This window comes from Rousettus aegyptiacus, unplaced genomic scaffold (assembly GCF_014176215.1).
Source record: "Rousettus aegyptiacus isolate mRouAeg1 unplaced genomic scaffold, mRouAeg1.p scaffold_m13_p_9, whole genome shotgun sequence".
NCBI lineage: Eukaryota > Metazoa > Chordata > Mammalia > Chiroptera > Pteropodidae > Rousettus > Rousettus aegyptiacus.
The window spans coordinates 4105708-4131781 of NW_023416312.1; the positions used below are offsets into that span (position 1 = coordinate 4105708).

The following is a 26074-nucleotide window of genomic DNA, read 5'->3' on the forward strand; positions in this document are numbered from 1 at the left end:
TTCTAAAACTGGCTCCTAGAAGTGAACGCCTTATAGAATAGTTCGAGGCTGGAATGACACTAGAGGATTCTTTGACGCCTCCACCCAAATCTTCTCTAAGCCCCACAGGAAAATAGGCTAGGGTAAATATACTGCCTTATAAGAAATGACTTAGAATTAAAAAAAAAAAAACAAAATGAAATCAGACACACCATGATGAGAGTAGATTATTTAATGCAGTAGTTCATAACTTGGGTATCTCAAAATTCTAGACGCGTAGTCCATCAGTCAGTCAACAGATACTTTTTTTCAGTATTCACTCTATTGCAGGCTTTTGTACTAGAAGACTGAGACACTGAACATGACAATGAAAAGCTCCTGTTCTCAAAAGCTTTCATTTTAGTGGAGAGTAACTCCACTATGAAGAGGATTAAACAGTGTAATGATATAGATCAAAGTTGGCAAACTATGATCTATGGGCCAGATCCAGCATGCAGCCTCTTTTTGTATGGCCTATGAGCTAAGAATTAGTTTTTACATTTTAAATCACTGGAACAAATGAAAAAAAGATTTCTCGATGCATGAAAATGATATACAATTCAAATTTCAGTGGCTCCAAAGTTCTCTGATAACACGACCACACTGTACATGATCTACCCTGGCTACTTCTCCAATCTCAATGACTCTCCCTACTGGTCTGCTGGCTAATACCCAAACCCTCGATCCACCACGGCCACTGTACAGTGGTGGCCTCTGCCTCCCTCACTTCCTGCAGGGGTCTGCACATACAAAACCGAACCAGAGAAGTCTCCCTCACCCATCACTCTCTGTCTCTTCCTCCTGATTGATTTTCCTCATGGCACCTATCACCCCTGACCTGTTAGATCTGTGTATTGCCTGCCTCCACTTGCCATACTGTAAATTCCATGAGAGTTGAAATATTGCCTTACTTCCTGCTGCATTCCTAGCATCGAGACATAGTAGGTGCTCCACAGAAAAATGAATTGTCGAATACTGGAAAATTCTGACGAGAGGCAAGGGAGATCCTTTTTGAACTAGGACATCACAACCACTCAAGGCTTTCATGATGTGGTTGTGATGATCTTTGCTTTTCATGATCTTTGCTTTATAATGTCCTAGGATCTTAGTAGAGACTATAAGAACTAGTGGCAAGAGAGAGAAAAGTGGACTTACCACCATAAAGGCAACCTAAGAAGAAATGTCTCATCTTGCCTCATCTTGATGACATCCCAATGATAGTTTCCTACCCTCTCCACTAATCTCAAGTGGTAGGAAAGACATGAGGTTAGAAATGTGCTCAGAAACAATTTTATTGTCACTTGTGTCTCTATTTCTCTAGTTCCTCTGACTAATTGTAGATCAATGTGCCCAGGAATTCCAGATCTTATTACATCAAGATCTACATGGAAACATCCCTGTGTCCGAATACTATATTTTCATTTCATAAATTGTCTTTATAAGCCTGTCCTAAGAGGGCTTCCGTAATGAAATGCATTCAACATTCAGCTTTAATACTATTATTTTTTTTTTCTAGAGCTCTTAGGGGTCTATAGTAAAGGTTTATCCACAAGCCCAAATCAGGATTTTGAAATTAAAAATAAGTCATATAAAGAAGTACTACATTCAATATACAAGATACAGGTGGTTCTATTATATGCCAAATACCAGTAATATGCTATACTGATATAAAAGTCTCAATAACCAGTTAAAAGTGACTGACTAGAATTGAATGGGTCTACATATAGAAGAAGCATATAATTCAACACATTCGACTACATGATCCTAAATGAAGAAATTAATGGAAAAAGTTTCAAATGTCTTTTATGCCAAGGATTTTGCTTGATAGAAAAGTAGACAACAGCTCATTTGACCTAACGACAAAGTCAATGGACTTCCTGTGCATGACTTTGGTAGTGGGAATAGGGAGGACAGTGGGGCGGGGCTGCTTCCTGGACTTAGAGATGGAAGATGCACCCACTCCTGGCTATTAAGCTCGCGTTAGAGACAATTTCAGGAAAAGGCAAATGACACAAAGGTTAACAAGTCTTGTCAGCTTCGTGGTTCTCATCAAAATTAGAGGTCTCCCACATTCTTGTGGATCCTGGACTTAATTCCGGTCTTACGCTGGGTTTGAATGACTCTAACATCCAGATATTCTTCCACCAGTTAAGAAAGAGGGGGCTAAAAGGTAGTATGGGGGAGAAGGAAATAAATTTTGCCAGAAAAGTGTTGGAAGAGCCTACCATGACCTGGAATTATTCCTTTATCCCTTTATTGATATGTCTGTATCAATGACTTTGAAAAGATTTATGGAGGATGGATTCCCCTAATGGCTTATCAAAAAAAAAAAAAAAACCCAGAAATAGTGCTGGCTAGAAAGCCAATGTAAATGATAAGTTAGTGAGGATGCAGGTATTTATTTGCCAAACGCCCAGAGTATCTACTCTATTTCACTCAGGGCTGTCACATACAGATGTGAGTCTCTGTGGACAGAGCTTCCAAGAGTTGTGCAGTGTACACTCTGCGCAGCTGTGTATGACTATCTCAACTGTATAAACGAGCTACAGAAATAAACCCCATGTCTAGACGGTTAATCTGATTATATTAGTGAGTCAAGACCAGGCATTGCAGATGGGGGGAGTGCCGAGGGACTCGGTGGAAAAGGGAAGAGATTAAGAAGTACAAATTGGTAGTTACAACGCAGTCACAGGGACATACAGTATAGGGAATATAATCAACAATATTGCAATAACTGCATATGGTGCCAGGTGGGTACTAGACTCCGGGAGATCAGTTCATTGATTATGTAAATGTGTCACCACTATGCTGTATGCCTGAAACTAATATAAAATAATATGGAATGTCAAGTCTAATTGAAATATACATATTTTAAAAAGATTACGTGTTGGGTTAGAAGAAAACATGTTCTGCTTATATTGAGAAACTTAGCAGCTAAGCAGTATATACAGTAGACGTGAGTTGAGCTTTTTAAATAGATTTATATCAGTTCACAAATTCCATGCACCGCTGACTCCAAACATCTTTCCCAAGTACATATGGCAAAACTGATGAAATCAGGGTGCCTCATATTTACTCCAAATACCTGAAAACATTTATCTGCAAAGATCTATGCACTCCAATGTTCAAAGCAGCATTATTCACGGTGGCCAGGACATGGAAGCAATCAAAGTGTCCTATGTAGATGACTGGATAAAGAAGCTGTGGTACATATATACGACGAAATATTTTTCAGGCACAAGAGAAATACTGCAATTTGTGACAACGTGGGTGGATCTTGAGATTATCATGTTAAGTAAAATAAGTCAGAAAAAGTTGAAAACCATATGATTTCACTCATGTAGGATATAAACTGAAAGCAACAAACAAATATGACAGAGACTCATAGACACGGACAGTGGATGAGTGATTGCCAAAGGGAAAGGGGGAGGGGAGAGGCAGATAGGGGTAAAAGGGATCAAATATTTGGTGACGGAAGGAAATTTAACTTTGGGTGGCGAACACACAATGCAATATATATGACATACTGTTGAATTGTACACTTGAAACTTACTTGATTTTATCAATCAATGTCACCCCAATAATTTTTTAATAATAATAAAAAAGAAATTAGGATGTCTTACACTCAAATGACACTAAGCACAATTATCCGGGGTATTAGTAGCTGTTTGCATGGCTGCTGTAGAAAAAATGTTCACGGACTCATATAACTTAGTAGAGGCTATGCTAGTGTAACCTGAAAAAACAAGAGACTGTTCAAGGCTAGAAAGTGAGGACTGTAGGGGAAGGGTACCCTAGGGATAGATTGACATCATCATCCATTCTGGAAAAGGGGTGGTCAGAAGAGGGAGAGTAGAGAGAAGAACCTACTCATGGACCTACTACTGAGGAGGACCCCGAAAACATCTTATAATAGTGAAATATACTCATCTCGAAAAGCAAAAAAATAAAATTCGTGTCTCAGTGTCTAAGCTACTACCATCCTGAATACGCTTTCATACTAAATTCTAATTCAAACAAGAGGAACATTAACACTAAGAAACATATTTCTCCTTAGATTTTTCTCCTAAGAAAAAATTGGGGGGAAAAGCAAAGTACAACCATCAATATGATAAACCTTTTTATCCCTCCCCTCACCACTCAGAAAATTCCTGTTTAACTACAGGCAACCTTTCCTTTGCATCAGAACTATTTAATGAAGCTGAGGTTTGGGTGGACATAAGCTCAATATCTGTAGCTTTACTTTTTAAAGGAAATTTGGATATATCTGAAGAAAATCACTAATAGTACTGCTAAACATATAATGCAGCATCTTCCATGTGTAAGGACACGTTTTCTGTCACATGTAAATTCAACTGCTTTCATCCACTCCTCTGTTTGATACGCTTATGCGTTAGCAGTAAATTCGAAACATTTAAAACCACTCTGTACCCAAGACGCCTAAAGAATTCTTGGTGTCTGTGCTCTTTAAAAGGGCTGAACAATCTCAAGAAAAGTACTTATTTCCTAGAATTCACAGTTTCTTCTTGCCCCATCAAATAAATTGATGTTTTCAAAGTACAATGGAAACATTTTAAAACTCCATGCAATAAAACTGGGGGGGGGGGGAAGCACAAACTCCATGAACCCAGCACATGTAAACCTGAGTTTTGTGTACTTAAAAAAAAAAAAAGAACAGCCTGCAAAGTCTTACTTGCTTCAAATAAGTCAGATTTTTTTTTCTTCTGTTACATAGGCTCAAAATTGGATTCCTTTTCACGTGTCATCTGGCACTGGGATCCAATTCCCAAGCTGGTGGAAATGAAGTGGAGTCGAATGACTACGATCTCTTTCTCCCAAGTACATTTGGAAATTGGAACGTTAGAAACGTGTAGACTGCTGAACAACGTGAGTCCCTCCTAATACAGAGCTGACCCTTTCCAGAAATACTGTATATCTGCTTATGTACTGTATGTACATCTGTGCTTTAAACATAACAAGCATAACTTTTTTCAGCCCCAAGAACCAATTTTCCCCTGTTGGGGGCGCTATCACCCCTGGTGAAAATGCATGTCCTAACGACAGCTACAAAAACTTAAGTCTACATTTGATTGTTCATGGCCAGAAAGTCCTAAATCAGTAATGATTTAGCACCACTTCGGTCAAAATAATTATATCAGAATCATTTTCAAAATAAAAGGTTAAAAAATATAATCTATGAAATACATAAAATTGGGTGAAATATTGCTTTAGTCAGTAACATCCCAGGTAAATTTTTTTTTTCATTATTGCCAATTTATTGGGCTCTATCTGATGCTTGCTCATAGAATCAAAGATTCGATTACATGTTTCTAGATGGAAGCGATGGGTAATTTGGAGAAACAGATAGAAAAGGTCTGTAGAAAGCACATAATTTTCAATTTACATAAGAAATTAACTAACTAAACTAAATTAACTAATGTTTGCTGCTCGCAAACAACCTGAAAATAAATGGTCCACCAAGTTATCTGTGTCACAGAGACAAGTCAGTACTTCATTAAAAAAAATCACTGTGCCACCTGCATATATAATTAAGGGGAAACCTGCCTATCGGAAAAGATTCCAAATGTTCATTCATGTTCTATTACATCTTTAAACCAATCTCTCATCATTTTCAAACACTCATAGCAAGACTCACAATAAACCTAAGAAACAGAACACTCATTAACAAATGGAGGATGCAAGAAAAGAAAGTCCTCTGTATAAAACAATAAAAAAAAATCTACATCATATTACACATGAAGCTCACCTACCTTCACTGGTCCATGTTCATAACTGGAGCCCTGCACCAACTGCAGATAAAACATCATGAAAATATTCACCAGTGCCCACTGTCTGTACATTTTGAATATTTTAATATCCACTGATCACCAAGAAGTTGACATCAGGCAGCTAGAGAAAACTGTTTCAAAAGGCATTCTCCAGAAGGAAAGTTTTGCAACCCCAAGATTTCACGTGGAAAAACAGATAATCAGTTGTGATCGAAATCCAATGAAACGACTTCAATTAGTCAAGGTACAATCTTATGGGGGGAGAGAGATGAAAAACTTTTAAATGTTCTCATGCTCCAAAAACAATCAAGAGATCGACATATCTTCCACTTGCAATGAAAAAGCACATTAAATCCATTTCATGTCCAGAAAATTTAAAAAAATTCTCTCCACCCTATACCCCAGGTTCTAGCTGCTTTGTAAAGAGGTGGTGAGGCCACCAATGTTTGCAGCTACAGAAAAGCTGGAACCCAATTCCGAATTCCAACTTTTTTCATAACCCTCATGGAAGCTTGCAGAAGCATGTGTCTTAAATCTGACACAGATTTTGGCAGAAAATGCAGGGGAGTCTTGGCTGTAATCCTGTGGTGTCCCTACCAATAGCAGGGCCGTTTTAAAAACTGACTCAAACGCTCAGGGCTGCTGTTATTTTAACGCAGATAACCTGTAACGTGAAACCCCTATACACAGGCATGACTGTCATATCCAAATTGCCTTGCTCAGGAAGGGACTTTGGATGCTCACAGTCAAGTACCAGTGACACATCAAAAGCAATCAAATAAATATGCTTTAAAAATCTCCCATATGCACAAAGGTAACAAAATATCCACAAATACATAAAGAACAAACATATGCAAAATGACTTAACAGAAGCTTAGTAACTTGGGTCAAAATGAAGAAAACTGACTTAAAGAAGCAACAATTAGGTTTATTTGCATGTGCCAGGAAATCTCTCACGTGCATTGCTATAAAAACTATGTTATCACTTTAGTGTGGAATTCTTCAGAAGGATTGGCTAAATCAGCTTTGGAATTCAACATGTTGGGTGGATGGATGCCACGAGTAGCAACATTCTAGAAAGCACTGAGACCTGCTCTTGTGCTCTTCACTGGTTTCCAATCTTTGATTTCCAGGTTTTGGCTCTTTCAAACCCATTTTTTGCATTTCTGAAATCAAGAATGGCCTGAGAAATCTCTTTATTGGTGTTCATCACAAATGGACCTAAGGCAGAAAGAGACATTCAGAAAGTTCTAGGTGACGACAATATTTTCTTCTACCACTAGAAATGGTATGTGTTTCTGTAGTTAAAACAAATCCAGGCATATCTGAACAATAAAAGGTTATTTTCACAGCGTCCAATCCCCAAGGACTGTCACACAAGTTTCTTGACTAGGATTGTCTGTGATTATACAATCCTAGTGACTAGGATTGTATGTGATTATAAAGACCAAATTCACATAAATGAGGGCGATTGCATGTCACTCGTCCATTGCAGGCTGTCATCAACAACGGCAATACCTTTATTCAAAATATTCTTAGATTTGGTTCTATTACAACCATTTTTGTATTTGTTAGGATTTTTTTCCTTCCTTATTTTTTCTGAGATATAATTGCCATACAAGATTATATTAGTTTCGGATGTATAACATAATGATTTTATATTAGTATATACTGTGAAACAATTACTACAATAAGTCTAGTTAATATCCACCACCAAATATAGTTACCAAATTTTTATCTTGTGATGAGAACTTTTAAGATCTACTGTAGTCATTAGTTTTATAGTACTAGGTGATGTCAAGAACTGAACCAATCTGATACAAAGAACTGGCAAATCTCATCTATTTTGGCATCTATACAGTATATCAGACTGTGTACTTACATGAGGGGTCTAAGTCATTTTTGAAAATTAGTAGCAGTTCATTGACAATAGACAGGCGATTACAAAAATTTCAAGTCAAGAAAGTATATTTGGGATTCACTAGGGGCTAGCGACATTCTTCTATAAAGGGCCAGACAGTATATATTTTAGATTTTGTGGTCGGAAAGTCTATCTCAACTACCCAGCTCTTCCGCCGAAGCGAGAAAGGAGCCATAGACGATACAAAAGTGAACAGGCATGGCTGTGTTCCAATAAAACTTTCTTTACAAAAACACGCAGTGGTAGATTTAGTCCCCGGGTCAGAGTTTGTTGGTCCCTTCGTCTAATTCCTAGGTTTGAATTCTGGTTTTGCTAAGAGTGTAGAAGTCCTCCCCTGATGCACCAGGAGGCAGAGTGTCTACTGCTTCCCTTTTCTTCACACATCGTAGGATAAACAAGGCCGGCTCCTCTGCGGCATTGGCAATGTCTCAAAAGCAGCTGACAGATTGGTCCATTCAGTATATTTCTTCTACCACTCTGCACAGATTACTGACATTCCTTTTTTTTTTTTTTTTAAAGTTCCTCCTCTAAGGAACTTGCTCTGAGAGACCTGGATTAAAATATAACCGTGTGACTGAGAGGAAATCACACATTCGAACTTCTTAACCATTGTTAGCATATCGGCAGAGATTCAAAGTTCACTTTAGTTTAACATTTGAGAAGGAAAGCATAGCATAATATGCTTTGATGTTGTTCCAGCCTTTTGGGAGGTTGTAGGGAATAGGATGGTCTTACAAAGAGAAAACAACAAAAAAAAGCATCTAAATTCATCCATCCATCCATCCATCCATCCATCCATCCATCCATCCATCCATCCATGCATCCATCCATCCATGCATCCATGCATCCATCCATCCATCCATCCATCCATCCATCCATCCATCCATGCATCCGTCCATTCCATCCATTCATTCATTCATTCAACTACCTATCTACCAAGTATTAACTGAGTGCCTATTAAAGGACAAACATTATGCTAGGAGCTAGAAACAAATGACAGGCTCTTCTCCCAAGGACATCAAATCTATTACACAGACAGATATAAAAACAAATTATTACAAACAATGTTATATATGGAAAGATACAAGTTTATAAAACTTATGGAATCAGTACAGAAAGTGAAGGAAAGGTACAGGAAAGGATGCACAAAGGAGGTGGCATCTGAACAGGCATATATGGAGGAAAGGCATTTTCGCGATTAGCATGCTGGAGAAATTGAGGATGGGGGCACATTATTGAACAGAGGGATCGAAAAAGGAAAAACAAAGGGAGAGCAGATATGTAGGAAGAGGCAAGACTCCTCTAGGCTTTGGACTCCATCCACAGAAGAAGTTTAGACGTAATTCTGCACGTGATCAGGAATTGCTGAAGGGTTAATAAGTAGACAGCAACGTGACCTAATTTGTAGTTTTTGAAGAAGACTTTGGCATCAGGGTAGGAAAGATGTCTGGCCTGGGAGGCCAAGTTGATGGTAGAATGGCTAAGGGTAATTAAGATGCAGGACATGGAGGCTGTGGGGAGAGAAAGGAGTGCAGTTCTGCATATTCTGACACGAAGGTACTGGAAACAATAAAATGGCTTCCCAGCAGAGGTGCTCGGTACATTGTTGGAAATATGGATCTGTGGCTCATGAGAGAAATTTTATCTGGAGATGAAGATTTGGACTATATCAGGTAGGAAAGAATGAGAGAGCCCTCATATGTGAAATAAATAATAAATCCAAGAGGGCACCCTGGAGAAGCCAACTTTTTCAAGGACACACAGAGGACAGGGAATGGAACTCAGAAAATGAGAGCAGGAACTGAGCCAGGGACCCATTTCCAGCATGTCATTAATTTGCTGTCGTCTGGACTTGCACAGCTCCTCTCCTATCTCTTCATTATTTTCCTGTAGAAACAGTGCACTTCCGGGCTTCAATTTTGACACTTTCCTGGGGTATTCTACCACGCTTCTCAATTTAGAGTGTGCACATGAATCATCTGGGAATCTTATTAAAATGTATATTCTGATTCAGGGGGTCTGGAGTAGGGTTTGAGACTGCATTTCTAACTGTCTGTCTCTCAAGTGATGCTGATGCTGCTGGTCGATGGACCACGCCGTGAGAAACAAGGGCAGCTGGGAGGCCTTGAGAGCCCAGTTGAGTAAGCTCATCTCCTTAAATCCTCAAGAAGGAGAAAATGAAACCAGAAGGCATATGTTTTGGGGTTTTCTGCTTTTTCTCATGTCTTTTTTTTTTTTGGATACTATATTATCGAATTTATTTTTTTAATTGAGGTAACAATAGGCATACACTATATTAGTTTCAAGTATACAACATGATGATTTGATATTTGTATATATTAGGAAGTGGTCACCATGATAAGTCTAGTTAACATCCATCACCACACAGAGTTATACAATTTTTTTCTCATAATGAGAACATTTAAGATTTATTCTCTTAGCAACTTTTGAATATGTAATATAGTATTATTAACTATCGTAGCCATGTTATATATCATACCCTCAGAAACCATGTTTTTAATTGATCAACTATAAGGGTTATAAACAAGAAAATCATTTGATACTTACATGTGATTCCATAAATCCTCTTTCAAACTATAGTTTTCGTCTCTTCTCTAATTAAACCTTTAAACTCCCTCCCCAGTAATAAAACTTGTATAAGTTTACCAAGAAAAAATTAAAAAAAAAATAACCTTGCTATAGTGGAGAGAGCACAAAACATGGGGTCAAGAGTTAGGGTTCGAGTCCCAGCTCCACTGCCAACAATTGTGTCCCATCAAGAAGCCACAGGGCAGAGTGAAGGGCAATTGGCATGGCACGAGGCGGGGGTGGGCAGGGTAGGGGAGAAGGGGCAGTGGTCGGAAACCAGACAGTCAGAGTATGATTCCAGCTATGTGGCCATGGGCAAGCCAGTAAACCTCTGCACCTCCACTTCCTCATTTGGAAAAGGAGGATGAGAGTATCTACCACCTAAGGGTGTTTCGAAGATTAAATGAGTTAATTTTTGGAAAGCATTTCGACCAATCCTAGTAATCGATTAAATGCTACCCAGGGATCTGTTAAGTAAGATATCAAGATCTCATTTTCCTCATTTATAAAAGGAACGTGAGTATATCGATGCTAAGGACATTCCCTATTCCAATGCTCTATGACATCCTGCGCTTAATTTGTAGACACAGTTAAGGACACTCCATGATAAGAGAAACAAAGGCCTTAGCTAATTCATTAAATTAACATTAGTCAAGAGATGGTTATGGCTATCTTGAAATATAAATAGGTAATAGAATAATTTAAATGTCTGGGTTTTAAAAAGATTTTAAAAAATGCTTCGTTTCTCATTAACTGAGATTTCAAGGGACACGTCTTTTGGGCTTACCATGTTGGACAATTGGTTCCCTTAATGGCTCCCCGGCAATTAGGACAAAGTGGCTTCTCTCAGGATCCTAAAGTCAAGAAAGAAAACATCAAATGATAAACATGCTTATTCTTGAATGTCAAATTAGGAATAATTTGAAGTTGACATGCTAGCCAAACAAACAATGTTCCTAATTCTGGATATAAATTCCAGAAATATTTTCTGTGCAGCACTCAATATGGAAACATTTATTCCTTAAGATGTTTGGTAGCATTCAGTACTCAGGAATAAGTCCAGACCACTAAAATATTAACCTTCTCAAATAAAAAAGAATTTAAATGAAGATTTTCTTTAATTGGAGACATCTTGAAGACAAACTGTGTGACTGATATGGCTAGGAATTGACTATGTCATTATAGAATTTACAATTTCCCACTAACAATATAATTTTTTAATGGAAGATTATTTATGCTAATCCAAAACTAAGATTTTATTACTTTTGACATTTATTACTAATGTAAAATATGCCCCAAAACATTACACTAAATCAAATCTTATAAAAATATCCAAGGGACATCTGCTCAGGCAAATTTCTCTCCAAAAGGGTCCTACTGTGTCAAAGTCTCTAAATGTTTTTGTTTAGAATTAAGATCAAATTTTCCCCCTGAAATTGGAAAAAAAAAAAAGCTATTTATGATATCCAGTGTTAGTGTGGATGTAGAGAAAAAGACATTTGCATATATCGTTTAGGTGACTGAAAATTGTGCAATTATCCTTCCAGAGAACACTTGGACAATGTGACTGCAAACCCTCACTGATGCTGATGTCTTCTGACTCAGGAATGCCAGAGAAACCAGAAGAAGAACCCCCCACCACACCTCTGAGCAATAATAAATAAGACCTTTAAGCCACTAGATTTTACCGTAGTTTGTTACCCACTAATAGATAACTGAACATTATGTGTTTCTTTTGAAGCATCTCTTACGTTTATTTGATTTTGAATAAAACAATAAATAAAGCCATGATTAAACACTTTAAAAGAATGCCCTCAAAAATTTTATAAAATGTCACCCATATTCTAATAATAAGCATTTTTCTAAATATGTGATAAAATATTATGTTACATCATATCATATTATATTTACATGCTTTTACTAATACAAGGTTCTTTAATTAGAAATCATTATAATGTTACTAGTACCAGAAGATTTATCACTGGATTCAATAAAATTGAATAATGAATTCTTTAATCTTTCATGCAGTTAAAAAAAAAACAAACATATTTTATAGCACTGAGATTTATTTCTCCTTCTGCCTCCAACTTTAAAAAATTAAAAGAGACTTTAGGGTAAAATGTTTTCTGCGAACATCTTAATTTATTCCTGACAATCTTAGGGTTGGAGTCATTTAGTATATCCGCCCAGTGGATGCTTTAATCATTTCTTCATGTTTAAAAAATGTGTTTAACTTTTCCTAGGCCTATATTAATTTATACAACATTACCTTACCTATCCATTACCCAACTTGCTATCAAAATATGCAAACGTGAACTTGGTCAAAAATCAAAGAATAAGTCTACAAAGACTTCTGCTAATTCGAATGTTAAAATAGATGTCATAAACGCCATACACTAAGGATTAATGCTTTAACCTTAGCATAGACCCTCACTCAATCCCTACTTATTCTTGCTTTATACACAATGCTAACTATTAGGCTTTGTGGTTATCAGACCTATAACTGATTCAAAGCTAGAAGACAGGAAAGCATTTCTGGGTAGCAATACAAGAAAATGGACAACTTAACATCAATGATGGGAATGGAAAAAAAAACCTATGAAATTAGGAATACAAGCTTAAAATTAGCTTTGGACCACTTAAAACTGTAGGGGCCAACAGTCCTTAAATATAGCATTATACTTTTTAGTTCAGGATAATAATTAATATACATGCTGATCTTCCAAGGTTATAAGTGAAATTGTGCATAACAGAACATAAGCCCACAAAAAAAGGGGTAGGTTTCTATCGAAAATGATTTTTTTTCAGTGTCATGTTTAAACGACTAAAAATTCAACTTAAAAAAAAAAACAGTTATCGAAAAAGGTTTATTTTCTAAAAGCTTTGGAGTGCTGAGATTTTAGTGTGAATCAACAGACATTTGAAAGAAAAGTATCTTAGAAAAATAGTTCTGATTATTCGTGCTACATCATTTGTAATTTAATTATTAGAAAGAAGATGTCACTGAGTAGTGTTTGGAGGTTTGCTTTTTTCCCCGGAAGGGAGACACCCTTGAGTTTTAGGGTCAGGAGATAGAAGAGAGAGAGTTGGGGGTTACAAGAGAAGCAAAGAGGAAAGACCCACCCTCGCCCCCCGTAACGGATGTGCTGACTTCTAAGACTACGGTTTTTAATTCAGAAGAAGCATCTTTTGTAACAAACGTCCTATGGTTTATACATTTTAGAATAATAAAAGTTGAAAAATAAAAGTTTTGCTCCTTTTGCTATTACTCAAATCAGTGATGCCTTTCCATTTATAATTCAGACAATAGGATAAAAGGACACTTGCATTCGGTCTGAAATGAAAAATGATTAAACTGCTGGGTGTCGAGTTCAGGGGTTTGGTTTCCCATTTCAGAAATCTGAAGGATGGTCCAAGTTTCTTTTAATGACTTTTCCACAAAATTAACCTCTGAGTGGCCCTTCTGCTCTAACCTAAACCAGATGTTTTGCGTCTTTTACTCTTTTCTTAAATGCATCTTTTTCCCCTCCTTAACCAGCCTTCTTTAGTGAAAGCTGCTAATCTTTCTGGATATTCAGTAGAGCCCTGACGTGGTTGAAAGTCTCAACTGCTGTTATGTTGAAAAACCCTTGTCTACGGTGATCTTGTGTACAATGTCAGATGATGACAATCATGTAAAAGCAAAGAGAACGAAAAACCTGTTTAAGACAAGAGTCCCTAAGTCATTGCCTTTTTGGGGTCAGATGAAAAGACTCCAGACAAAGGTAACAGAGGCCCGCTTACTGCTTCATGTATAATTACCACAGCTAAAATTCATATATCATGGGGCCTGGACCACATCTTTCACATGCTTTTTTTTTTTTCTCCTTTGGCACACCATCTCAGGTTTCCTAGTTCAGAGTTGGGCCCTTCTGGGTTTACTTAATAATTGACTTTTGCAAATTGCTCTCATTATTTCATAAATACTATTGCCAAGATGTGTCTTGGGTTCCACTGATACCAACGATAAATGATCGAAGTCCAGATAAGACTCCATGATTCATTTAAAGTGTTAATAGTTTCTAAACTATGATTATGCATTCATAGTATGTTTGATTGATTAGACTGTGAGAATGAATCTAAAGGTATGCTTTTGCTTCAAGAACTTTTATTATAGTGATATGTTACCTGAAAAAATTACCAGAAAGAAACTGAGTTTTAGCATGACTTAAATCACATGCAGTTGTTCTTACTACATTTCATGTTTATACTACTTTGGCCAATTAAAAAATTAAACGATTAACTGTTACCAGTTTTAAAAAATGAATGGTTTGTTCTGAAGTTTTACACATAAATGAGCAAAAAAATTGTCTCTAGCTTTAATAGGGCATTTTGTTTTATTTTTGCCTTTCCATCTTTATTTTAATCAAATGTTAATTTGTATTAATTTAAGGAGTTCATCATGAATGGTGCCAGTTGAAAAGTGTTGTTACTCTCAAGTATGGTTTTGATGGCATCCTATGAAGAATTGATTTTCTACCTTGACAAACTACAAATAAATTTGCTAATCCAAGAGGCTTAAGAGCTTCTCCATAGGAAGCACTTCTATAAACATGGGGCTGAAGGTGAGACCAAGCCTTTCATATCAAACCCATGTGCTATTTTGAAGCCATAGTTAGAGTTTAGGCTTTCTCTAAGAAGTCAAAGGATCTGGATTAAAGACTCTTAAATCTACCATAAACCAAGGTGCTCGAAGTCAAAACCTGCCATGAGAAACTTCAGAGTAACTGTCACAAAAGACAATCCACCCTCTGAGTGAAGATGACAGGGGTCCCTGCAGCCTAAAATGTGCTGGTCTAAGATGAGTCAAGTGCTAAGATGGCGCGGGGAAACCAGGGGAGAGACAAGATTGTGTTCTACATCAACCTCTCCTTGCCCTCCTCTCCTACCCCAGGGGACCAGCCACTCTAGAGGAAACCGCCCATACTACTGGCCAATCAGGAAAACGAGTGTGATGGTGGAAGACGCAGAAAGGAAGACTAGCGAAAATGCAGAAAGGACAGTGCTGGAAAGAAGCCAGGGAGCATATGAACTCCTCGTTCCTGAGTACGACTCAGTGCAAACGGGATTAGGGGGAGCACTAAGAAGTCACATCTTCATTAGATGATATGTATCTGGCATGACCACCTGTTCGATCGGGTGTTTAGATCAGTGAACTCTCCAGCTACCATTATTGGGCACCCACTGTGTAAGAGACCAGGGATTGGCAATCTTTTCCTTGGAAAGAGCCAGAGAGTAACTATTTTAGGCTTTATGGGTCATCCAGTCTCTGTCGCCATCACTCAACTCCGCCATTGCAGCGTGAAAGCATCCAACGACAAATGGCAATGAATGGGTGCGACTGGGGTCTGATAAAACTTAATTTATAAAAACGGTTTTCAATTTTGGTCTGTTGGATATAATTTACTGACCCCTACGATAGATCCGGAGTAGACTCTTAACATACTTAATTGTACATATTCTTTTAAACAACGTCATGCCGTTGGTGTCATTATTTCAATTTTGCAGACAAAAAAAAAAACTGAAGCTTGGAGAGGTTGAGAAATGTGTCCAAATCACATAGCTAACGAGCTCAAAAGTCGAGATTCGTACCTTCATAATGTCTTCTCTGTTGTAATCTGAGGGGGACTTTCTCTTCTTTGTAGATATAAGTGACACATGCCCATTTAAATACTCATTTTTTTTAAAAAAAAATAAACTTTTCGTAAAACTCTAATATCTTGACAGCTCAGATTATGCTTATAAACAGCAATAATGACAGAAAGCGCATGCGCCAGGATGATGCCTCTGGAGCCAGGAACGCTGCTTGTCAATAAACTGCTGGTTTCAGCTGATTCTTTTCTATCCCTGCTGCCTCCCGTCTTTCCAGCTCCCCTCATCGCTTCTTTCTCGTGTTCCGTTTCAGCTTTCAAACTCTTATCATTTGCTATATTATAGGGAGAACTGAGGTTATTAAGTTAAACCAGATAGATAATGTTACCAATTAATCTGCTATCAGTAGGTTCTGGCTTATGCATAGTTTCCATGCCTCTTTCCTGCATCAGGTTGAAAGAGATAAAACTGCCATTTTTGTAGGTTAAAAGTGGCATTTTCATACAGTTCAACCTAATATAGAGAGCACAGAACCTGTGATACGCATTTCGTCTGGTGCTCGTGAGGTTTTTCCTCTATGGACTTCACAGTTCATGGTGGTGATACAGGTGATTAAGGCAACAGTAGGTGAGCTGTCAGGAAAGTGGGCTAAGAAAGAATAATTCCTCAAACCCACTGCGTTCCACAATGCCAGAGTAAGAGATCCAGAAGTCAGTCAGATTGCCTTTCCACCAGTCGCCTGCACACTGAAATGAATTCTAAATTCATCTTTTCAGGATCTTGTGCACAATTGTCTCCTCAATCCTCTTGATTAGAATGATGCAAAGTAATCTGAGTGGCTTCACAGGCTCACAAAGATGGCGAATGAGTGAATCACCGAAGGAAATGACATAGGGAAGAAACTGAGCAACCTGGGATAAAAAAGCTCCAGAGACTCCGAAAATATCAGAAACTTTACCTAAAAAGCTTCAACACAAAAAGACTGTGAAATACGTCAGATGTTCCTCTCAGTTTGAAATGGGAATTACTTCCAAAGGGCTCTCTGTAAGTATGCGTCTACATCAATATTTATACTGATCCATTTTCACTTACACTGAAAATAAATCAATTGTATAAAGAAAGAAAATTAAGAGACAGGGAAGATGTGTTGCCTTGAGATTCTAATTTCTAGGGGGAAACCATACCAATTCCTGAAGACGAGGCGTCAGTATAGATAAAACCTTAAAATAAACCAACAGCAATAACAGAAGTTAATAAAAACAAAAAGGATGATAAACTTCTGGCATAGTTGCTTCGTCCGAGGGAGAAAAAATTTCCAGCTACACTTGAGATTTAGGTATTTCCCTCGAAACTAGTAAAAACTACGAGTCAAGAAAAATTAAAGATTTTTAGTACTTACCTTGTTCTCCACCTGGACACTGTCGCCTTCCCCCAATACTGCTGTGTGATGGGGTTCTATTTTTTGTTGTGCGTCATCAGGCCCTACAAAAAAAAAAAGGTGACCCATTAAATTTAATACTCATCACAGTATATTTATCGTATGGCTACAAATTTGGTTAACTACATAGCACCTTAATCTTCATTTCAACTTCAGAAATAACAGACTTAGGAATCTCCTTAAATCTCTTGATTGATTATATTTGCAATTATTACAGTCTGAACAGGCAGGTGAATCTTGCATTGCTTCCTCCCACACCTCTGTCACGCCTAATAGTTCAGTTAATAAGCAACATCCTCGGCATTACAAACTAAAAAGAGTGTTTCCTTGGGTAAATTATGGTCCTCCTAAGAATTAAGCATACTTACAAAAATGAGTAAACACCATCGCTATTTCAACACGTATTTATTGAGCACCTACAATCGATAGTGCTGAGAAAATTCGAAGAAGTGCAGAGAAGATCCCTTCTGTACAAATAATTCAAAATTCTCATTGGGAGAGACAAAATATATATTTACAAAATGATCAGAGAATAATTCAGTTGAAAATAAGTAATTTGTATAGCTATTGAACTGTGAATGAGGCTTAGTGCTAAATGCCATGTGTGTGGGGGGGGGGTCTTCGGGATAGATATATTTCTATCACTTCTACACTGAGGCTCATAGATGAAAGGCAAAAAATGAAATTGTGTCTTAAAGGCAAAAATAAAATAAGGAAGTTCAATGATGAAGCAGGGACCGTACGGGTTAATTCAGGTCCAGGGACCCTGGGATCTGTTGTAGAGGAGTTAAGACAAACAGACCTGTAGGATCAGAGAGACCTACAAGAGGCAAAGTTAGGGTGAAGGGGATTCTAGGCGAGGAGACTGGGAATGTGCAGGTTACTTCTGGGGGAATGGTGAACCTTTTCTACCATTGCTGGAACATTCTTCTGGGAAGAACGATGGAAAAGGAGACCGGCTTTCGATCAAGGAGAGACTTGAGGGCCATCTTTAAGCATAGAAAAAGGAGAGCCTATGTGGGGGTGGGCAGGGAGTGTGTGAAATGGTCAGTTCTGTGTCTTGGAGAAATAACTCTGGGAGCAGAGCATAGAATTGGAGGGAGGCAAGACTGAGGTTAGGATGATTTATTACGGGTTCGAGAAGTAGAGCTGAGAAAGAATCTAGAGCATTTGGCGACAGTGGCATAGAGAAGAGTCTAACATGATTCTCGCTAGGAGCAGAGTTATGTAGTGACTTGACAATGACAACAATGATTCTGCAAGAAGAGGCTAGAAAAAAGCCAACGTGGCATAGAACCACCACGAGAATGGACAACAGAGAGAAGATTATAAGCAGGGCGAGAAGCTCATAAAGACGTCTAGGGAGATACACCTGCAGGACAATAATAATCAATGAGGAAGTGCTTATTGAAATGAAGATAATAGCTTGAGGAGTTATTATTTGAACAGAAACGTAATTTTTGAATTTTGTGAATATTGCTCGAAGTCCTAATATAGCTATATGTTCCAGAGAAATCCTCCCTCTCACCTCTACTATAGAGATAACCTATATGAAGCTACAGGGTTCACTTTGATGCTTGCAAACATGGAACAGGATTCTAATAGAGCAGGAGTTCTCAACCTGGAGTCAGTGTGCTCCCAGGGGGGCCCGTAGAGAAAATTCCGAGTAATGATGGACTTGAATGGGAGATAAATCACATCTTCATTTTCACTAACGCTTAAGAGAAATGTGGTCTTTCCTTTAGTTATGAATGTAACCAACAAACCACATAATATTAGCTGGACAAATGACTTTGTCTTCAGTACAAACCACAGATATTTTCATATCACAGTACAGTATTACAGATATCTCAAAATACAGTTTACGTTAATCACTGGGATTCAGTGTAGACCCGCTGCTAGATCATATTATTTCAAATGTCATTAGAGATGCACACATATAACTATATCATAAACTTGTTCTTTTAACATTTTAATGACTTCATTGAATTAAAAAAAAAAAAAACACTATTCAGAGGTGGGGCCTTGGCAAATGTCAAAAGGGTCCATGGCACAAAAAAGATTAAGAACCTCTATCCCAGAGGCAGTGGTGAGCTGGTTAATGTTTAAAACTAGTCTTCAGAGACAAGGGAACCAGCGTGATTTTAGCGTGTGCCAATTTCCACAGTGTAAATGCTCCCACTGTGGCCAATTTCAAGCTAACGACCAATGTGAGGTCAGGGAAGAGGTGCACGACCAGCTCTTGCGAGCTGGCAAGAGGTGGCCCCAGCACACCACTAAAAGTTTCTTCTTCATCCAATATTTAGGTCAACAAATGCCATGGAAGTGAACGACAGAACTCTGTTGCTATTCCACTCATGCAAGGATCTGGCAATAAAAGAGAGTTCTGGGAGTATAAGAATAATCTCACTTAAAGTTGGGTAATATTTTTAACTGTGATATGGAAGAGTATTTTATGGTGTGCTTTACTGAGATTCCCCGGGAGCAATAAATCATATCTTTATCATCAACTAATTCACATGTAACAACCACTGCCCACATGGTCTACTCCTGACCCCTAATTTTATCATGCAGGGTAGTTCATGATGCACAGACCCAAACAGTCGGTAAAATCCCTTCACTATGTTTTAATGGAGTAAGCTGGCAAAAGACAGCTCTCAAAAATAATGCTGAATTGGGATTTCTCTGCACCTCCTATCAGGGGCTCGCTTAACTATGGTGTTCATTAGTCTAGGAAGGAATTTTAGTTTAGACACAAAGAGTTCATGTTTTCCTAAGATCTCTCATTCTAACTTTATATGGAACACAATTTCTGCCCATTCTCCTTACTGATCTAGGAGAGGAATCACAGTGTTGATTCTGAAGAGGCCATTTGAAATGCCCTACCTGAAGGAAACACTAGAGTCAGGTTTCTAGGTTAACCGTTTTAAGTGTACCTTAGCTTCCGTATTATTTTAGGAAATGTTTAAAACAGGATGACAGAAAGCAAAGAAACTGATTCTATCTTCATGTCATTTCTGTGCTACTTCACTCATCTGGTTATCTCCCGAACCTAAAATAAGTCTCAAAGAAAATGTATTTTATTGTTTCTGACTACTTTCAATTATACATAGAGCCAAATCAGATAATAAATAGTTTCCATTGAGAAGCTAGGCCAAGAATGTTAAATCTAATAGCGCAGTTAAGGAAAATTTAACTGAAAACAATTGAATTGCAAATATTTTTGTTTGCCTAAAGAGTTATAAAAGGGCAAAATACTTTAACACATATTTTAAAGTTAGTGTTCCATCTTCAGTGTGTGATTCATTGCTATGCAACTTTTCTCTATATGCCAAATTTCTTTTTTCTTTTTCTTCTCAAGAACTGCTGTCCCACTTACTCTGTATTCCACATATTCTGGTACTTCCGTCATAGATTTTTATATCAATTTTATACGTATAAGTTGCAGTCCTTTTATCCGATGTAATCCAGATCATCACAAACTGCCTTAAACATTTTATTTTAAATTAAAATGTAACTGTGCTTTCATTGGGCAATTTTTAGAAATATAGCCAAGGGAGGTCTGCTGATTGGATTGAAGCATCATTTTTCTGATAAAGCGTACACATATTGACCCACTGAAATCCTTCTAGATTATTATGGTTTCCCCGAATCTTTTACTGTCATCTCCCCCATATTAATTCAAGGCTTTTCTTTAGCAATTTACATTGGCAAAATATTTGACTTAGTTGTTCCAGAAATACTCCCTTTTCATACTATTTCATTAATTTACATATTGAATGAAGCACATGGGTTAGTCTAGTTCATTTAGGGTAAGTGGAGGTCAATTTGGAGGGCTTCTAATGTGTGTCTTCACCTTTACTGAGATCTAGGGGCCATGTCAAACTTCTTACTCAGAACCAGAAGCAAAGAATTGAGCATAAACCAAGCATGAATAATTACTTATTTAAATAAGTTGGAAACATTTGACCGCCTGTATAAGTCAGTTAGCTGTCAGTTCAATAACCCCAAACATTTTTAGATTTCTAAATATATTTGTTAAGCCCCAATAGTATATTTGATAATGGTCCATCTGGGGGACTGGCATCCAAGCTGATAAACTGTCCCAGCTTCGGGGATACAGGATATAAACAATTCTACCCTTTAGATCTCTGTGTTAATGTGTAAGGTCATTTTTATCCCAGGTATAAGGAAGGGGTTCAGTGCTAGTATCCTTGGTATCTATTGGTTTTCTGACCATGTATTTTTTATCGTCTTTGGATTTTTTTTAAATCATATACTACACAGGTTTCAGCTGAGGGCTGGTCAAAGGACTTGTTGCCTCAGTAAAAGATTGTGTCAAATATTTCTCTCCGGCCCAATTTTTAAAGCCACTATTCAACGGTCAGTTTAGAAGGCTTGAAAGAAACCAGTGTATCAAAAATTAAGATCCCAGAAAAGCATAAAATATCTCAAAGAAATACTCTTTTAAATAAGAAAGTGTAAATTCTACTAATTTTACTTCTGCTAACTCCTCGTCAGGATGTCACTTCGAACTTTAAGATGCCTGATTAACTTAGACAACTAGTTAATATCCAGCATTTTCTACTGTTCAAAACTCTACCTGTCACATTCGATCGATTGATTTATTCACCTTTTAAGCACTTCCTGCATCAATGAATATTTTTAATGGTCCTTCTAAATCTCCATTTTATGGAATCTCCTCAGATAATTTTCTCAACCCAAAGTGCTGTCTATTTATTCCAGCTCAATATACAAAGTATATGTATTTGTAACATCTATTTAAACAGAATGGAGGTACCTGACATTTTGAAGATAATTACTTGCTTATCAGCTCCTACCATCTGTGGCTGGTAGGTACCACCCTGGTTTTATAAGCAAGATAAAATCGAGGCAGTAAAGTCAGAAAGCATTTTCTGGATCCTCTCTATAGATTTTATAAGTCAATATATATTCAATAGCTATTTCTGCTTTGTCACTTCTTTTTCTCTGATGATTTGTTCTTGTTCTTTTGTTTTTCTCATTAGCATCTCTATTAGGGGGGTGGGTAGGAGGAAGGGAAGGAGATAAAATTCAAATGAGGTCATCTGGCCAGTCACTCATTGGTTAAGCAGAGTCCCGAGAGGCCAGTTTTGCAAAGCTAGATTCTCTCCAAGGTCCAGTTTATTCTGGACAGATGCAAGTTCACTCCAACGCTACAGACTGTGACCTCACTTCCTGCCAGATGTTTTGCACTTGAGGCCCATGGTCACAAGAGGGGACCAGGCCAGTATATAGAGATGACTCAGGAAAATCGGCCTCACCTCCAGAAACAAGTCGATGTGGAAGCCATTCTTCCCCCCTGGAATTGTTGAGCTTTTCGCTTGTTAAATTCTTGGACTAAAAGTTGGTCAGGAAACAAGGCTCTAATTACCGGTTAAAACAGTTTTGAAGATTATTTCTTAATTGTTCTCCCCTCCTTCCTTACAATGCCATTTAAACCAAAATCGAATGTGAGCTGTTGTAGTGCCCATCAGCTAAAAAAGTTTTTACGTTTTCAAATGGTTGAAAAAAATCAACAGCATTTCATGACTCATGAAAAATATGTGAAAATGCATATTTCAGTGGCCATAAATAAAGTTTTATTAGAACAGACACCCCAATTTTTTCTGTATTACCCGTGGCTGGTTTTATGCTACAAAGGCAGGAATGAGTCATTGACTCCAATACCGGATGGCCCACTGTGATGAAAATATTTGCTATCTGGCCCTTTACAGAAAGTTTGCTTCCCCTGCTTCTCATTCTACACAAACATTTCTGGTATCCTTACCACCGAAGGGGTCATATGCTCTCTTTATTACTTTCCATTTGTGCAGATTATTTTGTTTCTCTTGAAATCATAAGTCAAGAGTGCTACCTCCATAAAAATGGTTTGTACTCTATATTTTTATAAAGAACTATGTGATGCTCGAGGTTTTCAGAACACCATAAAAACAAATGCTTCATCTCTTCCAGATGGTTAATAGTGTGCAGTTTAATGTGTGCGCATGTGAACTTGTGATGCATTACAGGTTTTGTCATATTTTCTCAAATGCTGAAATAAATGAATTTTGCTTCTGACCCATAATTGAAATGCTATTCAGGGAAAGAAAAACTAAGCCCATTTCTACTGTATAAAATCAAAACACATAGGTCTGTTTTACTATTATTTCCCAGAAAATAATTTAGGCGGTTGAACATCCCATTTTAGAGAATACAAAAAAAAAAAAAAAAAGATTTAAATGGTTCTAGGTGTGGCCTTCAAGCCTTAAGCAGAGCCAGCTCTTAGAGACTGGGAGTGTACTGTCCAAGGAGGTGGCTATGTTAGGGCCCTAGGAAGTTCACCACTGAGGAGGCTAGCCTGCGGGAGTGGAGAGCATCCCACCCCAGAGGGTCTCAGAAATGGGATTCTTGGATGCACCTTGGACCAGTCAGATGCTCTGCCCCACTCCACCCAAACCACACCACCCATGAAGGGCAGGGAAGGAGAGAGGGGAAGCTGGTTCTCTTACTTTACATCTTCCTAGAAGCACAGCCTCAGACGCATATTTAAGTGTTACGGTGTTTATTTGGGAGGCGATCCCAAGAAACATCAGTCCAAGAATTGGGAAAACTAGGAAAGGGAAGGCAGACAACAAAGGGTGTGGCATAAAGCACACACCTACTATGGGAGACTTGAACATAATCCCCAAGGGGAGCTCCAGGAAGAGGCATCACACAGGGGCCTCGGTTACCCCACCTGAGGGGGGAGGTACCTCCCCAACACTGGCAGGGGGCAGAGCAGCCTTCCCAGCCTTTCCCTGAGGTTTCAGAGAAAGCCTCAGGCCAAGAGACACAGACACTATGGCAGCTGGAAGTTGGTCATTGGGCCGTGACCAACTGATATAAGATGACAAGTTAGTTGGTCCCTGCATTGTCATCATACAAAGAATATGAGGTGGGTCACGGGAAATGAGCTAGAGGAGTCCTTGGTTCTGGTCCTACGTCTACCCATGTGTAACCCTGTCAGGTTAGATAATTTCCTTTAGACTTTACTATCCTCATCTATAAAATGAGAGTTGGTTGAGTCTCGAACATCCCTTGTAGACTACGCTCGACGAGCGTCGCATACGCAACCCTCAGAATAAGAGAAAACCTCCTTCTACCTCCTGGGAGATAGATTCCTATTCTTGGAGCCCGTTAGAGCTCCATCCCTTTACCAGGATGGAGGATTCAACATCATAGCAAGGTGTCAGCCCACATAACTACATAACTGTGCCAGGACCTTACCTCTGCTCACACGCTACAGCACAATGGCCACCGTCATGACTGGTGTTCACATTCTCCTCTCTCTCTGAACATGCTAGACACTGACAGGTGTCCCATCCTGGGTGTCCCGGGATGTGCTAGGCTATAGAGGGGGATGATGCTGGACAGGAAGAGGTGGAGTATTCAATTACCGGAAAGGGTTCATCTCATTTTTCCTCCCTTTCGGTAGTTTAAATTATACTGCACTTGAACCCAAAGAAACATACTTATCACTTACCAATGTACACATTTCCAGATATAGTATAAATGAAGCTTGTCCACCCTGAAAAGAGATCAAAATTAAAAGTTAGGGTCCATAACGCCAAAAGAAGTGTAGATATTACAATGTACTTAATAATCTCTATATATGAAATATAAATATATAAATTTATGTAACAGATATAAAACATAAATTTGGAGATGAAATCCTTTATTTTGAGGTACATACTTGAAAATTTAAGTTCTGTGAACTGTTTAAAACACACATTCCCACTACCCACATGCTCACATGTGCGTGTGCATACACACCCCTAAGTGACTTGGCCGCAAACGTTTCAGAGCCACCCAAATAAACAGTAAACAATTCACTTGGTGCTATAGCTATATGCCAACAGCTATATTAAGAAACTATCCCTTCCAGTTCTAACATCACGCTAATAACTGCAAAACACCAGTCTGGCTTATCTTCAGTTTATTGTGCTTCCTTTTCTCCAGGAACAGTATGCTAGAAATATGCTTTACTTAGCTGCATTTTCATTTCCAATGAACTAATTCCTTTTAATCTATCCTAAAATACAGCATCAGATCCAGGGATGCATGCATAATCTTTGGGGCACAAATGGGCTTCAGATGATCTATGTATTCCTGGGAAGTATCCACACAATTTCTCAAGCGTGGACACTTTTCTCCAAAGAGGGTACACGGCATTCATGAGATTCCTACTGTAACCCATGGGGCCAAGAGCTCAGAACCATAGCCCACCTGCCATCAACTGTCTCAGCACCAGCACTGGATTTTCATGGACATTTATGGCCCAGAAGAGATGCTGCAGTGCTAATGAGAGACATGAACTTAAAAATGCCCGGCTCAAATGGAATTAGGACATCATTCCATGTGCTTTCAGCAGAAAAGGGGAAGATCTGGGAAGCGAATGCAGGGCAGAGTTCAAGGTGTCAGGGCAAGGTCCAGACTGGAATTCGTGCGAGAGTCAATGTGGTGACGCAGTAAACAAAACAGGCAAGGGTGGAAGGATCACGGAGGGATGTGGATGTGATGGCAAGGTGGGCTGAAATGTGCGAGAGAGGCCCCAAAGAAAAGGTATAACTGATAATAAAACGTAACGTAAATTGAGTCTGGTTAAGAAAATATGAAGGACGGCCATAG

General features: G+C 38.3%; 2 protein-coding genes across 2 annotated transcripts in view; both read right to left on the reverse strand.

Annotated features, from left to right (window-relative positions):
- The window catches only part of VEGFD (vascular endothelial growth factor D), a 35714-nt gene extending 29186 nt beyond the window's left edge, over positions 1 to 6528 (reverse strand). The window contains exon 1 of the mRNA XM_016118963.2: positions 5790 to 6528. Within this exon, the coding sequence (XP_015974449.2) occupies positions 5790 to 5879 (90 nt within the window). The 5' untranslated portion in view covers positions 5880 to 6528. The remainder of the gene's footprint in view (positions 1 to 5789) is intronic.
- A 186-nt stretch (positions 6529 to 6714) lies between these two features.
- Positions 6715 to 26074, reverse strand: part of PIR (pirin) — an 82787-nt gene continuing 63427 nt past the window's right edge. The window contains exons 7-10 of the mRNA XM_016118979.2: positions 24930 to 24974; positions 17348 to 17430; positions 11105 to 11171; positions 6715 to 7028 (exon numbers count right to left, since the gene is read on the reverse strand). Coding sequence (XP_015974465.2) covers positions 6913 to 7028; positions 11105 to 11171; positions 17348 to 17430; positions 24930 to 24974 — 311 coding nt within the window. The 3' untranslated portion in view covers positions 6715 to 6912. The remainder of the gene's footprint in view (positions 7029 to 11104; positions 11172 to 17347; positions 17431 to 24929; positions 24975 to 26074) is intronic.